At 40.0% G+C, this 23,156-nt stretch overlaps 1 protein-coding gene across 1 annotated transcript in view; it reads right to left on the bottom strand.

Annotated features, from left to right (window-relative positions):
- asap2a (ArfGAP with SH3 domain, ankyrin repeat and PH domain 2a) overlaps nucleotides 1-23,156 on the bottom strand; it is a 56,049-nt gene that overhangs the window by 6,598 nt on the left and 26,295 nt on the right. Inside the window, exons 3-19 of the mRNA XM_053335343.1 lie at nucleotides 20,679-20,824; nucleotides 18,966-19,040; nucleotides 12,383-12,432; nucleotides 8,808-8,937; nucleotides 8,323-8,408; nucleotides 8,134-8,209; nucleotides 7,910-7,996; nucleotides 7,424-7,432; nucleotides 6,442-6,545; nucleotides 5,955-6,024; nucleotides 5,380-5,467; nucleotides 3,767-3,815; nucleotides 3,166-3,332; nucleotides 1,733-1,866; nucleotides 1,153-1,247; nucleotides 443-632; nucleotides 185-270 (exon numbers count right to left, since the gene is read on the bottom strand). Coding sequence (XP_053191318.1) covers nucleotides 185-270; nucleotides 443-632; nucleotides 1,153-1,247; nucleotides 1,733-1,866; nucleotides 3,166-3,332; nucleotides 3,767-3,815; nucleotides 5,380-5,467; nucleotides 5,955-6,024; nucleotides 6,442-6,545; nucleotides 7,424-7,432; nucleotides 7,910-7,996; nucleotides 8,134-8,209; nucleotides 8,323-8,408; nucleotides 8,808-8,937; nucleotides 12,383-12,432; nucleotides 18,966-19,040; nucleotides 20,679-20,824 — 1,642 coding nt within the window. The remainder of the gene's footprint in view (nucleotides 1-184; nucleotides 271-442; nucleotides 633-1,152; nucleotides 1,248-1,732; nucleotides 1,867-3,165; nucleotides 3,333-3,766; nucleotides 3,816-5,379; nucleotides 5,468-5,954; nucleotides 6,025-6,441; nucleotides 6,546-7,423; nucleotides 7,433-7,909; nucleotides 7,997-8,133; nucleotides 8,210-8,322; nucleotides 8,409-8,807; nucleotides 8,938-12,382; nucleotides 12,433-18,965; nucleotides 19,041-20,678; nucleotides 20,825-23,156) is intronic.

Raw genomic sequence — 23,156 nt, 5'->3', positions numbered from 1 at the left:
TATCTGTATTTGAATTCAAGTGTAAAGACGCATCATCAAAATCAGACAGGTGGTGTCTTTGGTAAAGTGGTGTATTATATGTTTTCTGCATAGACAGATCAACAGTCAAAACACATTTCAGCATAATGTCTGTTGTAAATAAAAAATGAACAGAAGCAAAGCGCTAACGATTGTTGTTTTCTACCTGTTCTGAGTGAGGAAATCGACGATGTGAAGAGAAGTTCTATCCACCAGTCTGACGGCTAGATGAAGGGCTGTCTCCCCTTGTTCCTGAAAATATAAAGATAAACATTTGCACAAATCCTCTGGGAATATGAGGGTGTTTGTAGGAAACAACAAAACGCTGCAACAAAAGAGCAGTAAAACCCTGGTAGGAAAGCAGGGATCAAGTTTAAACTTCACCATGTAAGGACAGACTCAGTTAAATATTTTGTGTACTGACGTGTCCATTGGCCAGAGGTATGGGCTCCATGAGGTCGACTCCCTCGGCATAGACCTGGATGAGGGAGAAGATGTCGCGAGCCTTCACGGCGTCGCACAGTGTGTGGAGCCGCGATGTCGCATCTGGACATTTCTTCCTGGCAAAACGCTTCTCTGTGTACTTGGCTGTGATGAAATCTTTCCTCGCCTGCCTAGTGGAGGACGAAAAGAGGCAGCTGTTCACTTAGAGCTCACAGATCACTCATATCATTGATTTCAATGTAAACTAATGGATTGCTGATTATAACTGGCTCATAATAATAGGATCTAAATTTGATATATGTGATGAATTATTATTACACAACTTTTAATAGCCAAATACGAAAAGGAAATGAGATATGGGAAAGCAAAAGTATGATTCATCATTCAGTGCTGAATAGTGTGTTACATTACAGTCCTATAAAGTCTATTCATTTCTTTGGGAGATATTAAATTGAGCAACAATACAATGCCTAATTAGCAGCTACTGTAGAAGAGTTTTTCGATACTTTTAGTTGTATTATCTATTTTACTTTGTCATTGAAAGGTGCTATATAAATAAAGTTATTATTATCATTACGTGTGAAGAGAGAGAGAGACAGAGAGAGTGACGAGGGAGGAGGGGTGTGGGGGAGAGAGAAGGAGACAGAGTGAGATACAGTGCAGAGGAGAGAGACTGAAGGGGTGACTTACATGTCACTGGCTGGGTTGGGTTTCACCACATTTTCAGCGCTTAAACAAGCTTCCATGATTTCATTAAAGCCTGCATTCCCCACATTCTTGGCCAGCTGTGGAGCACACACACACACGCAGACACATACACACACCCACACGTTATATGCCATTTTCTGTACCACATACGTTAATTTAAAAGTTCACCTCCATCAGGATGCAGCAGATATCCTAAACGATGTGTGAGTGGAGTTTTATGAACTGCACAGTCTGACTGTGGCTAGTGGGACTGGCGTCTTAACACCGAGGGGAGCAATCATGACTGGAAGTGTTTAATCCTGACCCACCCAAGCAGTAAATCTCTATACTATACAGTGATTTGAAAAACCAAACAAAATCTAAGCTATTAGCTAAGCATTGAGACTTCCAGAAATCTCGGAAAGAAGATCATTTCCCCCTGTCATCATTGCCCTTTCACTTCATTCAGTCACCTTCCCCTCTCCTTCAGTTTTATCTCGCCTAAAATGTCTTTACATGGAAAATCGATAGAGAGGAATGACTCAATCCCGGACAAAAAAACAGGACGCCAGTAATGATTTACCAAGAGCTCTGAGGTGCTGAGTACATCCAGAGTGAGAGACTGGATCCTGGAGTAGTGGACTCCGAGCTCCCTGTGGATCCCTGAACATTCAATACAGGTGAGGATGCCCAGGTTGGTGGACAGCCATGTCGGGTCTGAAAAAAAAAAAAAAGAGTGATGAGAAAGAATAATAATTTAAAAAAGTGAGATGATGTTAAGAGAGGTAACATATGAGGGACAAGAGGGGGACTTGAATATGGGTGACGAACTGTCCTCGAGCAAAAAAAAAAAAGCTAAAGTAATTTGTGCAGCATGTGTGCCGACTTTGAAGCATCCTTGTGGAAAGCTGCTGTGGGCTCTGGAAATTTAATAGCCGCCTGAAGGCTTTTTACTATCTCACAGCGCACCATGTCAGAGGAAAATGACCAGGCTGAACTGTAACCACGTCTGGCCTAGATACTGTGCAGTGTGTTTATGTGTAGATATACTGTATGTGTATGTCATATTGAGTACGGTATGTAAAAGTGTGCCGTGTCTGCAGGGAGGAATTTCACAGGACATGAGGAAAATGATTGGGGGACTGCATGTATGAGGATTTTAAAGTAGTGACAGTATATTTCCATGAATACAAAGTCTGCAAGAATTTTTATAATTTTCTGGACCAAGGACGAGAACCTGTGGTTTCACATGCCTTACAGTACTTTATAACTAAGCATACTAAGCATATTAAGTACAAGATTTTCTCAAATCATATCACAAATATCTGCTAACATATTTCAAATAAACCATGGCTCCACTGGCTAGTCCTTCTGTGACAGCATGATAATGTATCATTATCCCATGTACTAAGAAGACAAAATGTATTATCTTTACAGTGTTTGGTGGTAGTAGTGATTTTGGAAATGTTTATTTTGGTATTTCAGTAACTGCAATGTGGAGTATATGAGGCTCCTTTAGTGCAGCAACAGGGAGAGTCTCTGATTTTAACTGCATAATCACATAAAAACAATGTAACAAGCTGTGAGAGACGCAATCAAATTAGGCTCACAGCCACAGGTCAGTCTCTAAATGTTTAATTTGTGGAGAATGAGGACAATCTGCCAGGTTTCCTTGTTAAAACTGGGTGGAAACAATTAAAGACGTTTTTAAAAGAAAATCTGCATTGCAGAACCAATATAAAGTCTTCATACTGGGACAACTACATGCAGTTTACTACAGAGGAGAAAGGGGAGGGGGGCATCATTTCCAGTAGGGTTTAGGTTTGTGAGCGGCTGTTTTCGCTAGCCACTGTTCAAGCAGCTACTGTGCATTTAGAACTTCAGTAGGCGGAGATCTCCAAATGTCTGTATCACAAGACTACAATTAAATATACTTATCTCAAGCAAGTAAATCTCTATCATTTCTGAGGTTCCCCCAATCATTTCTGAGGTTCCCCATCCATCTTTGCCACTTACTGGGCGCTCCGCAGTCGCAGCACATGTCATTCCCTGTCATCCTCTTGACCTCTCCCAGGATTGCCTTGGTCAGTTCCTGCACGATGTTGTTCTCGCCGACATGCTGGTCGCCTTTGAAGGCCTGGTTCAACGCCTCTTCTTTACTGTTCTGTAGCACCGAGATCCAGCTGTGGGGAGGAGACGAGACAGGAGGGATGCCGAGTAAATGTGAGTCAAGCAAAAGAAAAATGAGAATAATGACAAAGAGGAGGAGAGGTAAAGGGAGGAGAGGGAGAAAGTAGGTTGAGAGTTGGGAATGAGAGCAGCTGAGGTAGAAAGACAATTGTTTTAAAAATGCTGGGAGTTTTAATAAAAGAAAAGGGGGACAAGTGAGAATGGAGTAAAAGGCAATAAATTGGCAGGAGGTGTGGGGGGGGGGTAAAGACAAGGCCAAGTGTCTGGCTGGGTGTGAGGTAGGAAGTGTGTGGAAAGTGGTCGAGGTGGTAAACAGGATGCACTTAGGTACAAGACTGAAAACACACACACACACACACACACACACAGAGACACACAGAGACACACACACACACACACACTCTCTCAAACACACACAGGCACTTACATCTGACAGTCCTGGTCGTCCTCGGCTTGAAAGTGATATGTTCTGTCATCTAAAACAAAAAGAAAGAAAGAAAGAAAGAAAGAAAGAAAGAAAGAAAGAAAGGAAGAAAGAGATGGGAGAGGAATAAAAGTATGTAAGTATTCTGCTGACAGGTCAGGTTGAGAGTGAGGAATTGAACGCATAACTATGAAGACTATTTTTACACCACTGTATCCAAAGTAACAGAACTATGCTGCATCTCCACTATCCAAAGTTTAGCCTCTTCGACTCGAAGCGAGCATCTCTGCTCAGAGGAAAGAATGACCAAACCTTAAATATTAGCAAGAAGCCACGTCTCACACCCCTGCCAGAAAAGACAAAAGCTTGCCTGCCACAAACGGACTGTTGAGTTTATATTGTGGAAAAATCTGCAGAGCATCCTGCTTCAGAAGTGCTATTAAAATTTATTTCACTCTGGCTCTTACACAAATGTGTGCTGGGTGTGTTATTTCACAGTTTTTCCAAGGTGTTGGCAGAATTGTTGAAATCAAAATCATGTTTCTCAAAACCCTGACTGAAATTCTCAAATCCGTGGCTCGGTTCTCACAACTAAAATGTGTAAATCCTCACATGCAGACAATGGCCATCATCTTTAAAACATGTAAGTAATCTGGTAGCATCATAGAGAAATGATTAATAACATATTCCTCCTCAAATAATAGTGCAAATTATAACATGCTGTCAAGTGCAGGAATAATTCATAGGATAGAAACATGGACTTGACACTAAGTTATATGCAGGCACCGCGGCTCGTGCTCATTAAAGCAGGCGGACATCAGACAGTCAACAGGATGCTCACACAGAAGGGAAAAGTTTACTGTAGCTGTTGTTGTATGAAGACAATGTATTGTATGTAAAGTATCTTTCATATACACTGTTACAGTAAAACAGCTTTTTTCTGGTATTTTACAGAAATGATGCGATTAGAAGTGCACCCTAACAGTGAGAAACCTGTAAATATTGACTTCTCTTTGTTAGATTGGCACTATTAAACTGAATATTTCACTTTACTATTGGCTCACTGTATGCAAGTCTCAATGAGGACACAGATAATATAAAACACAGTTTCAGTCAACTCCTGTCATACCGATACTTTTCTATTGACATGTGATGTAATGGTGAAGTAAAATGTCAGTTTGGTTTCCGGTTGATTCATTTATTTACACAGGATAAATGTCTCAGGTGAGTAACGGACAAATGAAGTTGCACAGTATAAACTGGTTTGGTGAGCTCCGACTGTGTTTCAGAAAAAAACAGTAAAACACAACAGCTGCAAATCCTCTCTGCTGTTTAACAGATCAAGACTGGCTGCTGCTGGGATGAAAGCAGCTACTTAAAATAAGGCATTTGAGTACAAAGATCTAACGCTTTAAGGACAGAGGATGTGTGTATGTAAGCCCCTTGATGCAAATGTGTATGATACTGGACTATACAAATAAAATTAACTTGAATTGACTTATCATAGATTTAGGCAAGCAAAAAAAGAAAAAAAAAAGGTGGGAAACAGTGGGTAAAGACAATAGGATAAGGAAGGGTCCATATAAAAGACATCAAAAAAAAAGAAGTGAACTTACGGGATATGAGGTCAAAGCTCCTCTTCTCTTCAGGATTGTGTTTCACCTGGCAGGTGAGCAGGTTGAGTTTAGCTGGCGGCCGGTTAGCCTGCCAGAGAGAAAGACAAGGACAGAGAGGGAGGGAGGGAAATAACAACAACATAAGTGAGTGAGAGCGTTGCCTTTAACCATAACAGAACGCAGACGGAGCCAAAGGAAACATCTGATAAGCTGCTCTGTGTGAGATGAACTGTGTTACCGAGGGGAGTCGACTGGTCCAGAGCTAAATCTTTATATGGGAACAAACAGAGTTCAAATTAAGGGAGACTGGGCTGAGGAGGCATTGTGGGAAGAATGGTAATTTGTTAATGCGGCCTGTACTCTCTGCTGCTTGCTGTTAATATTTTCACAGCTAATGTTTAAAGATAATAACCGGATATTATCCAGGAGTCACTGAAACTGCAGTGAGTGTAAGATGGGAAAGACTAAATGATGCCGTTTTGAATTTTTAATCAAAACAAATACATCGTTCCCGTCTTATGCTCGGCTGGTTTTTTTAAGAGCAAAGAGACAAAAATGAGGGTTGGTTTGCTTACAGTGCCGTGAGAGATGGTGAGGTATCCGTTCTTCGCTGTGCACTTTCTCTTCTGCCACACTTTCCTCAGCCTGTAACACACAGAGGGTAATAAGTGTGTCACTTACACTGTGGCACAGTGGACTCTGAGTTCATACAGGGGACACATTTCATAAAATATTCATACGATCACATGGTATAAGAAGGATTTCTCTTTATCATACAGAACACATGCATAGGTTATGACATCCTGACTGCTTTTCTCTATTTTATATGATTGTAATCTAAAAATTTGGAATTGGAAGCAATTTGAAGACTGTGACATTTTATTTAATTTGTTCATTAGTTGGAGCCCTAATTGGTTCAAATCTTTGCTTCACTTTTGAGTATGAAAGAAACTTTAATGTATCCATTACAAATTTAAAGCTCAGTACAAAAGACAAACTCATTTTGACACCTATACACAGTAATCCCACATCAAATTTTTTAAAATTATTTTAAAAACTCACCCGTCACTTTTCTTGTAGAGGTACCCACTGCGCTCAGTGCCATGCTCCTTATTGCCCTGCGGCTGGTGCAGGCTATACGTGGTGCTCTGCCGCACCTGTGAATCCTGGGAAATTAAACAGACACCCAACAAAGAAAAACACATCAGAGCTGTTCTAAAACACGCCCAAAAACCAGGAGCTGCACATAGGATTTACAGATTGCTATTACAGTCAAGCGGGATCTACACAGTTGTTAAATGGCTTTGATTTTCACTCTGCTTCTGGGTCACCTCCTCTGAGAATTTCAAGGCAAGTATGAACAACAACAGGAAGATTGCTGCTGTGAGTCTGTGTGCTTTCGGACACAAGGAGATTATAAATAAGAGGAACTTTTACACCTCTGAAATCAGGGTCTGCATTAGCAGATGTACAAATGTTTAGTCTGAGGTCATTTTGAGAGACACAAAAAACAAATCAAAAGCCGGGATTCAGTTTTAGAAGATATCTGTTCAGCATCAGTTTGTTTTTCATATCAGCTATAGCAGACATCTTTCAAATACTCAAGTTTGACTGCAAGGTAGCTCCCACAGAAAAAAGACCAAACAAAGGCCAGGATTTTGCACAAAATGTCATTTCCTGTCTGGAAACACCATGGGAAACAGCAAGGATGACTTCTGAAGGTCAGTGTTGATGCGGCTTTAATGACTTTATTGGTGTTTGCTGTTATCAGCGGACACACACACACAGCCGACAGGATAATCTTGGAAGAGCAGTGCTGTCTGCAGCTTTTCTCATTGAACTAAAACAGTACAGCAGACTTTAACCAAAGCACTGAGAAAATTCAATGTCATATTTAAACAAACACACAGATTATCTGCTGCCATAAAAAAACATAAAAAAACTTACTGATCTACCACAAAGCACTACAACTGAAATAACTTCACAATGAATGATGCAAACAATCACAGAAAAATGTTTCTTTTTTTTCAAGAAATCAACTTACTCTCCTAGACTTGTTTCACAAAAGACGGAGGCAGTAGAGGAGAGAAGAAAACAATCTTCAGGTGAAACCAGGAGCTGCTGTAGTTAGCAGCATATTTAATCAATCACTAAGCACAGGGCTGGGGTCACTTTCAATTCAGCTCAATTCATTCAGGTTTTGTTCTCAGACTTAATAATGTTAATACAGTTTGAATATGTATTTTTACAAGACATGTGTTCATAAATCTGCTCCTGAATCAGTTGAAACATGGAGCTGTGGACCCCAACCCTGTGTGAGTCCGACATTAATAACAACAGTGTTATATGAATGTGTGTGTGTGTGTGTGTGTCCATATGTGAGCTTTGTGCCGAAGGTTAAAGAGCTGTGAGGTTCAGAATTGCTGTAAATCAAATATAATCTGAATTTAGTGGACGTTTGTGGATGTTAAAATGTGATATTTGCCTGATGTGTTCATAGAGGAGCTTCATGTATTTGTGTTTGTGTTACCTCCTTCTGCTCCACCTGTAGCGCTGACTTGAGGACTTCTCGTAACTGAGTGAGCTGCTTCCTCTCCTCATCTTGCACCTGCTTTATCTGTTGTAAATGAAATATTGAGAAATGCGAGAAAACACAGAGAGAGAGAGAAAGAAAGAAGGAAAATATTTGATGTAAATCAGAGAGGTGTCAGAGCCAAATGAGGTAAAGAAAACAAGGTTGGCTGTCGTTCTCACCGTGTGCAGATCTGTGGCCAGTTTTTCTATGGAAGGTTTCAGGTTGTCCACAGCTTTCAAACCGTCCTGAAAGAAACTGAAGAAGAAGAAGGAGAAGGTGAAGTTTTATCTCCCAAATGTCACTTTCAGGCGTTAAATTACAAAAACCTGTTTTTCAGGTTTACTCTGAACCAAATGTGTATGTCTTACTTGCACTGTGCGTGGAAGTACTTGATGAGGTTCTGCAGCAAGTCTACTCCCTTCTTGATTTTGATCTCGTTGACTTTGAGGAGATACTGTAAACATGTGGAATACAGATCCGGTTAACACAGTGAGGCCAGGTTCAGTCAGAGGGAAAGGCAGCTCTCAAGCCTGTGAACTTTACTCGTGCTCTGTCTCCAACATATACACCCCTTTCATCTCATTCACTTCAAAGTCAAAATCTTTATCTTTCAAGTAAAGCTTCATTAAAGTGAAACAGATGACGCAAACATACCAACATGTTGTTTAAGGCTTTGTATTCCAAAAGAATATACAACAATTCTGAAAAATATCTAACCGTCTCCTCAACAAATGACATTTTCAGGATCTAGTCTAAAAATATTCACTTTTTCATATTTTCTTATCAGGATGAAACAACATTTTATCACGTTTAGTAGATTTTCTGAAACAAATAAGTCATTAGTCAAACTAACCTCACACATCTGCAGTTGGAAGAATCTCCTCTCCTTCTCCATCTCTTCTGCAATTTCCGCTCCACTAATTTCCGTCCTGATCATTCCATGCTGCCTCGCGTGTTCCTTCTTCTCCTTCTCTATCTTGGTGCTGGCAGGAAGTGACATCACAGGGGTCAAAGAGCACACCTCATCTCCGTAACAGCACGGCAAACACATGAAAACTGTTTTATTGTGTAAAATCAGCCCTAGTGCTTCCTGGCAGATATTGGAGTGTCTTTGTGTATTATTATGTATTAATCATCCCTGGCCTTCGCCTCCTCTAACCTATGAAGTCAGAAATGTGTATCAGTGGTTCATTTCAGTAGTCCAGTATACTAAAAATGAAGGCATTTCTTAGATTTTTAGGTCACTTATCAGGCGAGGCAGCCCATAAGGGACTCCACATCTCAACATGACTTGTCTCACACTTATAACTCTTTCATAACAACGCTTTGATCATCACTGACTCAGCCCAGGAATTTAATAAATCACTTCAGAAAGTGACGGTTTTCTCATAAGACAACAGAACTAAATAAAGTTTTTACCTGTTTTATAATCATGTACTGATAGATGCACATGTATACTAAACATACAATATTTATATATCTCTAGAAATTTGTAGCTGAATAACCTACAATTGCATCCATCTCTTTTTCTTTTTGAAATGTGGGACAGTGATCTATGTTGTTAAATTGGTTAAATATGTGTCTAAGTAAATGAAATGTGCAATACGAATTGTTATTCAGGGGTCTTAATCTAAAATCCCAGCATTAAAATCTCTGAAATTACCAAATGTGGGCATACACTTTGGCCTTGAGTGTTACTGACCAGATGAGGATTTTTTTTTTTTTTTTGTATGAATGAAGCTTTTCAGCCTACTAGTCAGTGTCCCAGATTTCAGCATGAACTGTCCCACATTAGGAAAGACACATAATCTGGGACAGTTTGGCACAAAGAACATCTTTGTATTTGCCATTTCTTCTCTGAGTGTGGTATCTGCATTCTCTTTTCTGATACGATTAGAAAAGACATAATGTACTGGCTTCATATTAAAATTGATTGTAGTAATATATAGTGCCAATTGCAGAATTTGTCCCACATTAGTCAAGTGAACCCTACCCGGTTTGCTGCTTCACGTTTGGTGCTGCAGAGATACATGTGAAGATGGTAAGAAAAGGGTTTTTTGACAATGGACATGTCAATATAACTTTTACAGTCTTTCAGGTTTTCGGTTTTAACGTCTCAGATTTTTAAAAGGTCTCAGCTTGTTTTAACCTTAAAGCTTGTTAGCAACATCATCACCTCTTATCTTATCAGACTTTAAATGCCAGACAATGAGAATGGCTTAACTCATCATTCAATGTGTTTTAGGTCGACTTTCAAATCCCAATGAGGGTAATCTATTTGTATATATAACTGATGTGCATTATGTGTATTTGGTTATGCATATGTTATACTATGTTGGGACTGATCAAAGTTACATACAGGTTTAGGGCATTAATAGTCAGGATTAGGATCAAGGAGGGCACAAGCAAATGTATTAGTGATTACAGAAATTTTGATCGGTGTAGCATGCCAGTGCTGGTTCTGGTGAAACCTTTCACACACCATGTTGGCTAACAGTTAGCATTCAGTGCGGATTTTACACAAAGACCATAAATTCTGCATACAGTGTCTTCCACAGGCAATCAAGAAAACACATCACACAAAAGGAGGGGAGGCACCAATCCATGCAAGAGAGCATTCTTTTCTATATGCTGTGTTTTTTTTTTTCTGATAGCATATTCCCTTCAAAAAGGATGCAGCAGTTTGTTCTCTCTTAGAAAGATGGGAACAATGTGTCGGTGTCTGTGATCATTTGCCGCAGTGCAGATGACGTTTGAGAGCTGTTCAGCCTGGTTCATGTGCATCTAAGATGAACTTCACTCCCTGATACTCAGCTCTGTTCTGAGATATCTTGGGTACATTTCTAGACCACTAGAAATAAAAAGATAAAAAAGCCACTCCAAAACTCAGCATTAAGAAAGGGATATCAAGGCAATATGAGTGCATGAGCCAGCTTTTAAAACATTTTCTTATGACATGAAATTGCAAACTTTTCTCTACATTTCTCCTCCCCTGACCAGGCACACCCTGTCATTGTGATTCATGATGTCACATCACTTTAAAATTACTCACTTCTTACTGTTGGCTCAATGTGCAAATAAATAATCTTTTTTTTTTAATACTAGAAAGAAGAAATTTGGCATGTTCCCAAAGACTGTGTTAATATTATTTTACTGTATATACAGAGCAAATTGTCTTGGTTGGAAAACCAGAAATGAACGACCTTTAAGACACAAATGGTGAGTTCTGACAGTCTTTAGTTTTTGTCACAAACTCACCATTTTGTCAGTGTGAACATGTCAAAATGTATATCATTGAGAGGCCCCTTCTGTCCTTTGTCAGCACATGAATCTTCAGCTCTGACAGCATTATAGCATCATCAGTGCTGCGACTAATAGAGAGACATGTTAGCCGGGCTGTTTGGCCGCCAGCCAAACTGACAGTTGCTCGACTGATGATGGGACAGAGAATCCATTAACTTTCAGTCCAGTCAAGATACTGGATGAGGTTTTTCTACATGCATTCGGATTAAAGGAAAATGGTCTGACTTTAGACATTAAATGAAGGATTAAACACACATTCCTGAATAAACAGCATTCAAAGTGAGACGATCCCCAACCTGGAGACTGAAAACAGCACTCAAACTCAGGTGTCAGACGAAGAGAGCTGGCAAACCAGTTTCGGGCAGCAGAAATCAATGTTTTAAAGACCAAATAATTCAATCTCTCTCTGTAAATTTAAAAATAGTCTGTTATTGTGAGAGTAAACAGCAGAGAGATCAGAGATTTGATCACAGTACTGAAAAAACAGAGGATCACTGAGAAAGAACTCTATTGATGGCGGACCATCAATAGAGTCAAATCATAAGAATAGAGTGGGGCGGAGACGGTGAGTCATTCAGCATCCGGCTGAACTCTTGATGCCAGTACAAAATCTGTACTGTCAACTTGAAATGTTTGGAGAGAAGATGTATTACCCTTTCAGTAAAGAATGTCCTTTGCAGCTTGTAAAATATATGAAAGTGCTATAAAAAAAAATTGTGTTTTTTTTTCATGCACAGTCACAATGATGTGTCAGTGTGGAGGTGGAACAGGTGACAGGGAGGGTGGTTATTCACATTATTGAGGATGTGTTGACATATATTCACAGGGGGAGAGTGGTTAGTCAAGACAGTCACAAGACAGACAGAGACAAGACACAAACTGCACATTTCAGTTCAACATACTGACTCACACATATGGATTTAATCAGCAAAATACAACTAGTTTGAAACTCTAAAATGATAAATCAATCTAGTTATGACAATGTAATCACAAGGTTTTACACACTGGGTTTAGAGTATTGCACAACTGTAGCTAATTAACTGAAAAACCATCCGCTGTCTAGTTTTATTTATGACAATTATTTCAACATGATCAGCTGCTGATAAGATAATTTTAATGTCTTACACTTTGGTTTCGTAGTCCTTCCAGGCTTTGTCAAAAGGCTTTTTCAGATCCTGTGAAAAAAAAAAACACAAAAGAAGAAAATTTGACTTGTTAACAACAGTCAGGAATAAGGCATTGAAATTGATTAACAAACACATAATTACTTTTGGAAAATTACATTTTTTGATATAACAGAGAGCTTCACAACAGCTACTAAATGGGCCTTTTTTGTTTTGGCAACTACAATTTTCATAGCAAAGGCAAAAAAATGTAAACATCACACTTCCAGCCTGATGGAGATGGAGAAGATGTGATGATCACCATGTTTTCACATTTTATGGTCCAAATGATCAAAATCGAAAAATGTGCAGCACTACAGGAATACACTAAAATATACCAACTTAATCAAAAAGAAAAACAATGGGTGTAGAGCAAGAGATTGCACAAAGACAAGAATGCAAACACACATCATTACAGCAACCAGGAAACACAAAGATATTCACTGTCATCATGATCGCAGTCAATGTTTACTGGTCATCACATGCTCAGAGAGGTACTTTCCTTTCTCGTCACTAATGAGCAAAGTTGCTGTGTGTGCAGGTGTGCAGCTCTTCACTGTGAATCAATAAGGTGAATCATTCTCCTCACAGATGCAGAACAGCCCACAGCTGTCTCAGCAGGGAACTGGGTGAGGTTATGCTGGAGGTTTTTGGGAAGGCAGGAGGCACTGTGCGATTGCTTTTGGCATTCAGAACATGATTCCTCTGGTCACAACGACGACAGGCAACGTTGATTTCTCATTGTCATTGGTGAGCTTTTAACAGCTGCGTGAGCAAAACGCTTGATTAAACAACATCCCTACTGCTGCGGTGCTAATTAAACAGTGATTAGGACAAACAAAAGCAGATGTAACTGGGGCCAATTGACTGTGTCATTCCCTAAAAAACACGATTCAACAGAATTAATTGTTGCCTGATACAGGAACAAAAGGTGCCAGATCAGATCTGCTCTACAGCACGCAACAATAACGAATAATCAAGAGAATTATGTAGCATTTAATTCATCTGTTCGCTTTATAAATAAACACCAAAAAATAGAGTAACAACCTGCTAAATCACTGTGCTGGTGGGAGGTTATCCAAAAAAAAGAACCTAAAACCAATCTTAACATTTAAGCACTAAATGCTTAGGCAGCACTCCTGTCTGGCTTACTGTGCATTTCTGTACAAAAATGTGAAAAGCAAACATATTCTTGTTCGGTTGGTCGGATAGCTTATGGCTATAGTGCCATTGTTAGAGCTCCAGAGAGGACTTTGATCCTGCTGTTGACCTCCACTTCAGCAGCAGAGGAGTGGCAGGCTCAACCTGTCAGCCCACAGGATCGGGGTCTGGTTCACTGGGCCAAGTCAAGGAGCACTCAGCCATTCACTCAACCAGCTCTAGGGCAGAAACCACCAGAGGGAAGAGGGCATGAAAGACCATAAAAATACAAAGAAAAGCTGAAAACCAAAGTAAAAGAGCGGGCTTGTGAAGAAAACAGCCAAAAAAAGAGAGAGAGGAGGAAGTGGCTCAAAGAAATGGCAAATAGCGTACTACAGGTCAAAAGAGAGCCAAAAAGAAAAGAGAGGGTAAGAGGAAGGAAATGTCAGAACCAGAGAGAGGAGAAAAATTGTAACAATGGCTAAAAATACCAGACACAGGCATCTCTGGGCAGGGAAGGGCAGAGCAGAATAGGCCAGGACAGAGGGCAAAACGCTCCCTCAGAGAGAGACGAGCTCTTAGCGCCCTGGTTCCCTTTCTGACTGTTTCTAAAAGGACAGAGGAGGAATGTCATGCCCTTCACAACGGCCCCCATTCGCAAACTTATCACCTCCTACTACCTACTACCACACATGTCTGAGAATAGCAGCTCTTCTTACAAATTCCTCACACCTTTTCCCCACTACTGTGCAACCAGTTATGAAATTTGGTGTGATTTAGAAGAAGTGGTGCCGGTTTGTGTCAGTTTACTAAAATTACAAGAAAATACTTTCTCCTCTCTTAACTGCTGTGGTATTTGGTCATGAGGATAGTTTTAATTTGATTTTCCCAGATTTTAAAGATATCCCTCTATCTCCACTCCAATGCAATTTAGGCAAATATAATTTTTTTTAGTTTTCACAGCTTTAAAAAACTTTTATTTCAAAGATTCAATGACAATCTGTTTCCAGAAAAAAATGTTCCCATTATTCTGAGATCACACAATGCAGTATTTGTGTTTTTCCAGACATCTCTGTGTCAATAAGGCAAACATAGCAGCATTAATTCTCATCATGACATACTGTAGATGGTAGAGTACATGTTGGACATTGCTCATCCAATCCAAGCAGCAACTACCACAGCAAAAGACAAATATACTGATCTTAAAGTGCAATGCCAACAACAGCCACTGGATGCTCGCTACAAGTGGCTCCCATTCAAAAAAGTGTCAAGTTCGCTCTTGAAATACTAAGAGTCCTTATGATCTCAATTGAAATATTCATGCCAGGGACTGACTTCAATGTTCAACGGCCAACAACTTCCTCTACTGCTTCACCATATTTACAGTTGACAAGAGCGCTCTGTGCTTCTAAAGAATGGTTCAAAGTTGCAGAACGAGCTGTAAAAAAATTGTCAATTGACACTCAAATCTGTTCTGTTGGGATGTTGTGAGGCGTCTCAAATGCTGTGTTAGTATTCTGACTATGATACACTACACAAGATAAAAACAGATACACAAAAGAGACTTGTTTCTGTATCCGACGCCCCCATATTTGTCAGATTTAAGTGATGCAGTCTGATCTCTTGCATTACTCTCAACAGAACATAGAAAGTATTTCTTTAATAGAGAGTAGTTAGTATCCAGCACAATGTATTGTCAAGCCACAAATGCATATCCTCTGTATTTGGTACATCAAAACTCTCAGACAGATATCTCTACACTGTAATTATGAAAGTGAAAAAATAGGTTTTTAGTAACTTAATCTTCCTACTGCGGTGGTTTGTAAATCCTTTGTTCAATTACTTTTCAAACTACTAATGCTGCGGATGTTCCAGGTGATAACGGAGCATGAAATATGCTAAGTAATGAGAAAAACCTATGATCATTGAACAGGAATCTGCTCTTATCTCAAATCTATAACAGGAAGCATGAGTGGGCGGTTGGGGTGTTCACGACCCACTGAACCACAATGAGGCGAGGCGCAGCTGGATTCATATGGCTCAGTCCGAAGGTATTAGACTACAGACACCCCCCCCCTCATAAATCTCCTTCCTTACTCAAACACAGTCAAATCTACAGCATCCATCCAGACACTGTGATTGAATAGTGATAAGCTGAGTTGCTCACTGGTCAATGAGCAGAGGATGCAAGCATGACATCATTGCTGGCGTCCACTCTGAAAATCCACTGTTAGCAAAACGGTCTTGTGGACTCATCACTTTCCATTTTCCACTGACCGAGTGTGTGTGTGTGTGTGTGTGTGTGTGTGTGTGTGTGTGTGGGTGTGTGTGTGAGTGTGTTTATCTTTAGCAATAACACTGCTGACCCATCCTCAGTCACTTTTGCTAGTAGTGCAGTGACTGAGTTGTTTAGTTAAGAGAAAAGCTTTTTACTATAATGCCCCACATGCAATAACGTCTTTCATGTTTCCTTTAGTTCATAAACTCTACAGAAAGCACTGACAGTAACCTAAAAACGACAAGGTCATTTATTTATTTTTTGTGTGTTTTTTTACGCATGAAATCCCTTTTACCCTGTGTGGTGAAATGACCATGGCGTTAGATGAGCTGGAAAATTGATTGGTTTTTAGCTGAGTAACAGCAGTGACAGGTTGCTAGGTGGTAGCCCTCTAATCACAGAGCCATTAGCGGCTGCTTCCCTTGGGGGTTTAGTTCATCGCACTCATTGCCAAAGACAGCACCGGCAGAATATTAACAAGCTTTGGAGAAACAGCAGCCACAAGAAAGCCATTAAATCCTGAGTTAAATCAAATGAAAGAACTGGTGACTATTAAAGCTGACACACAGATGCATTCATTGTGGAGGATTTTAAGATAGACGAATATTTTTTTTATCCACAATGAATGAAAATGATGAATTATATTTTTTAGAGTTATTTCATACATGCACCATCTACCCATTTGCAATGAGATGTTACTTTTCATACCCCTAAAGATAGTTTTCCTCTTCCTCTTATCAACCCATTACATCATCTCACTCTCCCTGCAGTCTAAACTGCCTGACATGCGGGTCTGGACTTCTTCCTGCTTCCCCATGTGCTCACAGGTAGTTCCCCTGGGAGAGAGTGGGAGTAAAAGGAGCAGGATAATGACAGAGGAAGAAGATGATGATGAAAGGGAAGGGAGGGACAAGGAAAAGGCTTTGGGCTGTAGAGGTGAGCGACAGCCTGGAAGGAGGGTTAAACTGCCAGCAAAGACAATAACTAATTCATCATTTCAGTTATTACTCCAACTGCCTTCTTTAGTTTTCTTTCCCTGTCACTGAGGGCTTCATTTCTGGGGTTTCCTGGCATTATACCGGCGATGACATTTATATGTGTGTGTAAATGTGTGTGTGTGTGTCAAGAGGTGTAAAATAATCGGCAGCTCATTTGCCCCATGTCATTGGGGTAATGACAATCATGCGAGGGCTAATGAGTAATAAGTGGGTAAGCTTTACAGATGTGACTGGCTGCCACTGCCGAGCTTGAGGCTGAGGGGTGTAGGTGGGGGGGTGAAGAGCGGAGTGAAGGAGACAAGGGCGAGAGGTAAAAGGGGGAGAGAGACAGCGGTGGAGTTAAGAGAGAGACAAAAACACAAGAAGGAAATCATGGAGCAGAAAAGCAGATAAAGGGTGAAAAGAAAAACACTGCACTTGAGAGATGCACAAAAGAGCAAGAGAAGAGAAAGGCCGAGAGGGGACAAACAGTCCAGAGGTCTAGACAAAGCCAAGTGGCTCAGGGTCATGAGGACAACTGGTGTTACTATAGTTACCGACCTCATTAGAGCTGGCTTACTCGAATCATACCTTGGTGGCAACCACAGCCAGTCATGTGCCTGGAGAGTGAAAGGTCACAGGCCACTGTGGACAGTAACAAGTGCTGATTGCATTACAGAGCCACAGAGACTGTTAACGAGTGACTGTCTGGGTTCAGTCCGGCTGCTGGATGCACATGACTGCCTGACTGACTAACTAATGAGTTGCTTCACTACATGAAGGGTGGGGCACAATACTTTTTTGGCACCAATCAAAAAGTGTCTATAGCAAAGAGTATTAAAAACTGTCAAGTAGCAGCGGATTTAAATATTGTTCACCAAATCTCTGATCAGATTGAATTGCCCGTTTTAGACTGTTTACTTTGTCAAATATGTCACATGTCTGATTGTGTTCAGATTATTAGATAAAATGTGTTTGTAGAAAAATGTGTATTTAAGTAAGCAATCAAATTGAATATTATGTTGACAATAGTATCAAAAAATGTCACACAATACTCAGTCCTTCAAAGCTAATTCAGGTAGTTATAGTTTATAGAAAGGAGACAGGTTTTAGGGAGTCTGGCTTGTTACTCAACTTATACGAGTATGCATATATAACCCTAACTCAGAGTGTTTGCTCTCATGCATGCAGGTCTCCATTTAACACTTTTTCATACATTCTGGTGAGTGATCGCAGGCTCAGTTTTTACACTTGAGCTTACGTATATTACACTGAGTGATTACAGAATTTGTGCTTAAGTTGAGTGATTGTAACCTCCTTACTGACAGTGCTGCAAAACTTCCATCAGGCTGAGTTATTGCAGGCATCAGGCTAATACTCAAACACTCTCCTGTAAATGAAAGGTGAAATTTGTGATTCTTATTTTTCGGATTCTTAGATTAAGTAAAGTTATGCCAGGAGTATTCTTCAAACTACTACTACGTCAATTATCTCGTCTCTAGCCAACCCCACTTTCACTTTTTAAGGGAAATAAAGGAAAGTGGCTTCAGGTAGATCAAAGCAGCATGTCATTAACCTTGTCAGAGTGACAGGAAGGTTTTAAGAATGGGAACTGATTAATTCAAACAACTTAAAACCAGTTGGGTGTAAGAGTAGTTTAGACTCTAGTTACTGCTTATGAGCCTTTTAGACTCTTAATGACAGGTTCCCAGAAATGATAAAGCTTCACCCGAGATGAGACTATTAATTTTATCCTTAGTGTGGGACTAGATTTAAGGAAGGAAACAAGCAAGGGAACAAGGCTTGGTTTTGTCTTTATTACTGGCTGGGTTTTGTGTCAATTAAACCATTCCATCATATAATAAAATGATCTACCAGAACAACCAGAAAATAGCTGATAATCATTTCTAACTACTGAATAAAACTCTCATATTTTACTGCATGCACCACACTGTCAGCTGTAATATTAGTGAAGGACTGGAACAAATTATCTACTAATGGATGATTCAGCGCTTGCATCAGTTTAATGAAGATATGGTTCAGGCTCTTGTCTCTGTCTCGATAGAGTCACTGATGATTCAGCACAACACTCACAAAAATTCTGTTTAGTTGTAAAGTGACACAAGATCATGCTGTTGTTGCTGCCTTACCCCTTTGACTCCTTTCAGGTCTCCTTTCAGCAGGCTGTCCAGGGGAAAGGTGATGATGTTGTTCATGTTTTGGAACTGAGGAGAGAGACACACAAGAGATGAGAGGTTACATCAGAGGATTTAAACCTGCTGGAGACTCAAAGTCAGGGGCACCCAACACCACTGAGATGTAATCTTTTCAGTATCCTCTGTGTGTGTGTGTGTGTGTGTGTGTGTGTGTGTGTGTGTGTGTGTGTGTGTGTGTGTGTGTAGTGTCTCAGAGGGAGAGAGAGCTAAACCCGGGTGAAATGCAGCTATCTTTCTGTTTCTTAATCCTCAGTGTCTGGTGATGAGAGGATAAATGAGCTGAACGAGGAAATACACAGGATCTAAAGTCACTCTTAGGTCTAAAGGACCATTCACACCTACTTAATTTGGTCAACACTTTTGGACTTTTCAGATCTGAACCAAATTACAGGTGTGAAACATCCCCTGGACCATAGTCCAGACCATAGTTCGTTTTTTTTCTCTACAGTGAAAACATTTTTTGGATGGTTTGGACAAATTACAGGAAGTTTCAAGACTCTTATCAGAACTGGAAAAGGGAAAAATGAGCCACGGTAGCACATGGGAAGAGAAGGAATTAATTGAAAGATGGTCCTAAAACATTATAAAAAGTCAATTGTAAAAAACATGTACAAAAGCAAAACTTTCCAGGTATTTTCTGAGAGGATGAGAGAAAGGATATGAGAAGAGCGCAATGTCACCTGAAGATAAAATAATGGTAAATAATAATACTAAACTGGCAACAAAATTAATCTGTCATTCATTTTTCTAACCGCAATAGAAATCAATGTCAAGTACAGTGACACGCAACCCATAAACTGGATGCGAGTATGTCATGTAAAGGTTTTTATTGCTTTGGCATTATTACAATGTGAACCCAAAACTAATCGGATAAAATATGAAAATATTTTAAAAACCTGAATGTTGACTGTTGTTGACTTTCAGGTGAAAAAAAGTAATAACTGTTCATCACCACCATTTGCACCAACTTTTAGTCAGCTGAGAGCAACGATAACTATGGAATTTAACAGGATAAAAAAAATTATACATTAAGAGAACAGTGCTTACTCTGTTTATGAGTGATTCTGTGAAGGCCAGCCTTTGTGTGTAATGCTGCACATGTATTCTAGGAAGCCGGAGCTTGCTAAAGCTTTTAGAGATTACATCTTCACATCCAGGTCAGACGGCAGCTCATGTTTCTTTAATATAAGGCGTTGAGATAACGCAAACACAAAATCTCAAGCTCCTGGTCTCAATGCGAGTTCATTCAGTGTCCAGGGAGAGCGACAGACCTCACATGATGGTGTCAAGTTTTCCTAATAAAGGTTTGGACTCAATACAAAAGTTGCTTTTACCGATCCGGCTGATTTAGATCCAGAAGATATTTGCTGTTGAAGTGGCTCTTTGGCCGTGTCAGTGGAAAAGTAGTCCTACCTCCTGAGGGCTTTAAGTTGAGTGTGTGTGTGTGTGTGTGTGTGTGTGTGTGTGTGTGTGTGTGTGTGTGTGTGTGTGTGTGTGTAAGAGAACAAATACAGTGACTCAAGGGGATAGAGATAATTAGGGATGGAAATCTTTCCTTGTCCCAGAGGATTTTACTCTTACCAACTCCATCGACACACACACACAGACAAGGACACACACACAGACACACACATAGCATATATTCACCAGGTTTTTGAAGAGTGCAGTGAGCTCCTTGGTGAAGACGGAGAACTTGAGGAAAGCTGATCCCAAGTCAGGATCATCTCTATATACACAGTTTTCTCCAAACTTCTCCAGAGCCTGTGTGTACTGCTCCTCGTTCTCCACGTGAGCTGGAAAAAAAAACACAAACAAACAAAAGGTCAGCTTTGACAGGTACTGGGATCCAACCATGGTCTTTCACTCTCTGGTAGTTACAAGTCAAAATCAATCTCTGGGTATTAATAATGTATAGGTTTTTTCCAGGATATTTGTCAACAGAGGCAGTAAGCCACTGATTGAGCTGTTTGTCTTTAGGTTTTCTTTTCTCTCTGCAACATGCTGTTTCTTTTATGAAGCAAACCTACAAGATCATTAATCAATCAACCTGCAGAGTTGAATCAGATCAGTTGTCATCCTGTAATCAATGCTATTATTACCAGTGCCTCTTTGTTAACATTCTTTTGTAGAAAAGTCTTATTTCAGGGGAAGAAGAGAGGCAGAAATCTTGTTATCGTCTTGTGTTAAATGCATTATTGAACAGAGTTGAAACGAAGTCCATTAATCATTTAGAAAACTAATCAACAACACTTCTGATAATCGATAAACCGCTGAAGTTGTTTATCGAGCAATTTAATATCTCTGGGTTATGGACTGTTGTTTGAATGAAACAAGCAATTTTAGGATGTCACCTTGGACTCTGAAACTCCACCATTTCCTGGCATTTTGTAGACTAAATTATTATTATTAGGTATCCCATCATACAGTCACAAACACACACACACACATGTATGACCATAAAAAGAGAAAGATGCAAATGTAGCTGAGAGAGGAAGATGGTGGTGACATTTTTGTTTTAATTTCACATTTACTTTTATCCCTAATATGATGGCTATGACTTGTAAATCTCCACCTCCACTAGCCCCATTAACAAAGAGGATATTTTGATTTGTGGCTTAAATAAGATTTGAGTGATGGAGATTATAACGTCACTCAGAGTGAGACAATGAAGAGAAAGTGGAGAAAAGGAAACATTAAAACAGGGAGAAAAAGAGAAAACTACACCAGCGTGGCTCCAAAATAAAACATAGTCCCAATCAGTCACCAGCAGGAGGGAAACCCATAAAAAAGATGCAACCAAAGTCTCCCAGCGTGTCTAAAGTCCACATAATCTACCACGAGGTTAGGCCTAGATGATTCCACTTAATACACTTCACGCCAGACTAGGCAGTGGATAATAGCTAATGCCACTGGGACAGTAGCGAAGCGAGGGATGGAGCACAGGGGGACTGTTGCTATGACAACAGTCACTGAGAGACATGACAGAAAAGTGGTGGTGGTGGTGGTGGTGGTGGTGGGGGGGGTGCGTGCTGTGGGCAGGCATGAGGAAGACTACATGGAAAGAGAGAGGGGTAGTAGGGCGTGTAAAAACGTGAAGGTGAGCACTTAAAAAACACACCTGCTGCCACATCATGACTCAGCTTTTGATATGCCGAACACACACATGCACACTCTCTCATATACATACACACACAAAGATAAATTCAGAGCAGCCAGACACTGTTCACAGATGTGGCAGGTTTATAGATGGAGCTGGATAAGCTCATGTCTCAGCCGCATAGATATCCATCATGTTATTTAAAGGGAAAAGCTGAAAGCCTCTGACTCACTACCTGCAGACCTCCTCACATCAGACTAATCTAATTTAAACCACAGAATATCAACTGATGCAATGGCTGAGCTGGGTGATAAGGCTCCTATGAGACCTGGGGGCACAAGTTAAACTGAGAGTAAAACAGATTCTAGTATTAAATACCTGAGATAGTACAGTTTGTGGTTGCCTCTTTTTTTAACCACATCTATAGAAATCTAAGCCCGCATATTTTGGTTGAATCATGCCCCATTTCCATTTTAAAAGAGATATCATCACCTGAGTACAGGGTTCAATATTTCAAGACAAGACTATGAGTCTACAGCCACACTCGCAGCTGTGTGACTTAAGGCTAGGGCTTTGAGTTAAATGCTACCTTAAGGCAATATGCTTGAAATAACAGTGCCAACATTAATGTTTAGCAGGTATAACGTTTACCATGTTTGCCATCTTAAGTTGGCATGCTGCATGTTAACATTTGCTAAGAAGCACTAAACACAAAGTACAGATGAGGCTAATAGCATTTGGTCATAAACCAAAGTATTGGACAAACTGTACAAAATGTTGAGATATTTCAGTATGGACCAAAGTGGTGGCCTGTTCAACAGACTGACAACAACATCCCTATGACCACTAGCATTGCTAAAAGGATAAAGCTGTTAAGTCTCAATATTTGGTTTTTAAAGTAGTACTTTCCAAATATTGGTTCCAAAACATTTCTAATTCTATTTGATTATATATGCTTGGTGACTATTGAGGAAACAGAAAAGTTTCACCCACAAAACAGCACAAATAATGCACAAAAAAAACATGTC

This window comes from Scomber japonicus, chromosome 16, assembly GCF_027409825.1.
Source record: "Scomber japonicus isolate fScoJap1 chromosome 16, fScoJap1.pri, whole genome shotgun sequence".
In the NCBI taxonomy this organism is placed as follows: Eukaryota; Metazoa; Chordata; class Actinopteri; order Scombriformes; family Scombridae; genus Scomber; species Scomber japonicus.
The sequence above is the reverse complement of the archived record's forward strand: the minus strand, read 5'-3'. Positions and strand labels throughout refer to the sequence as shown.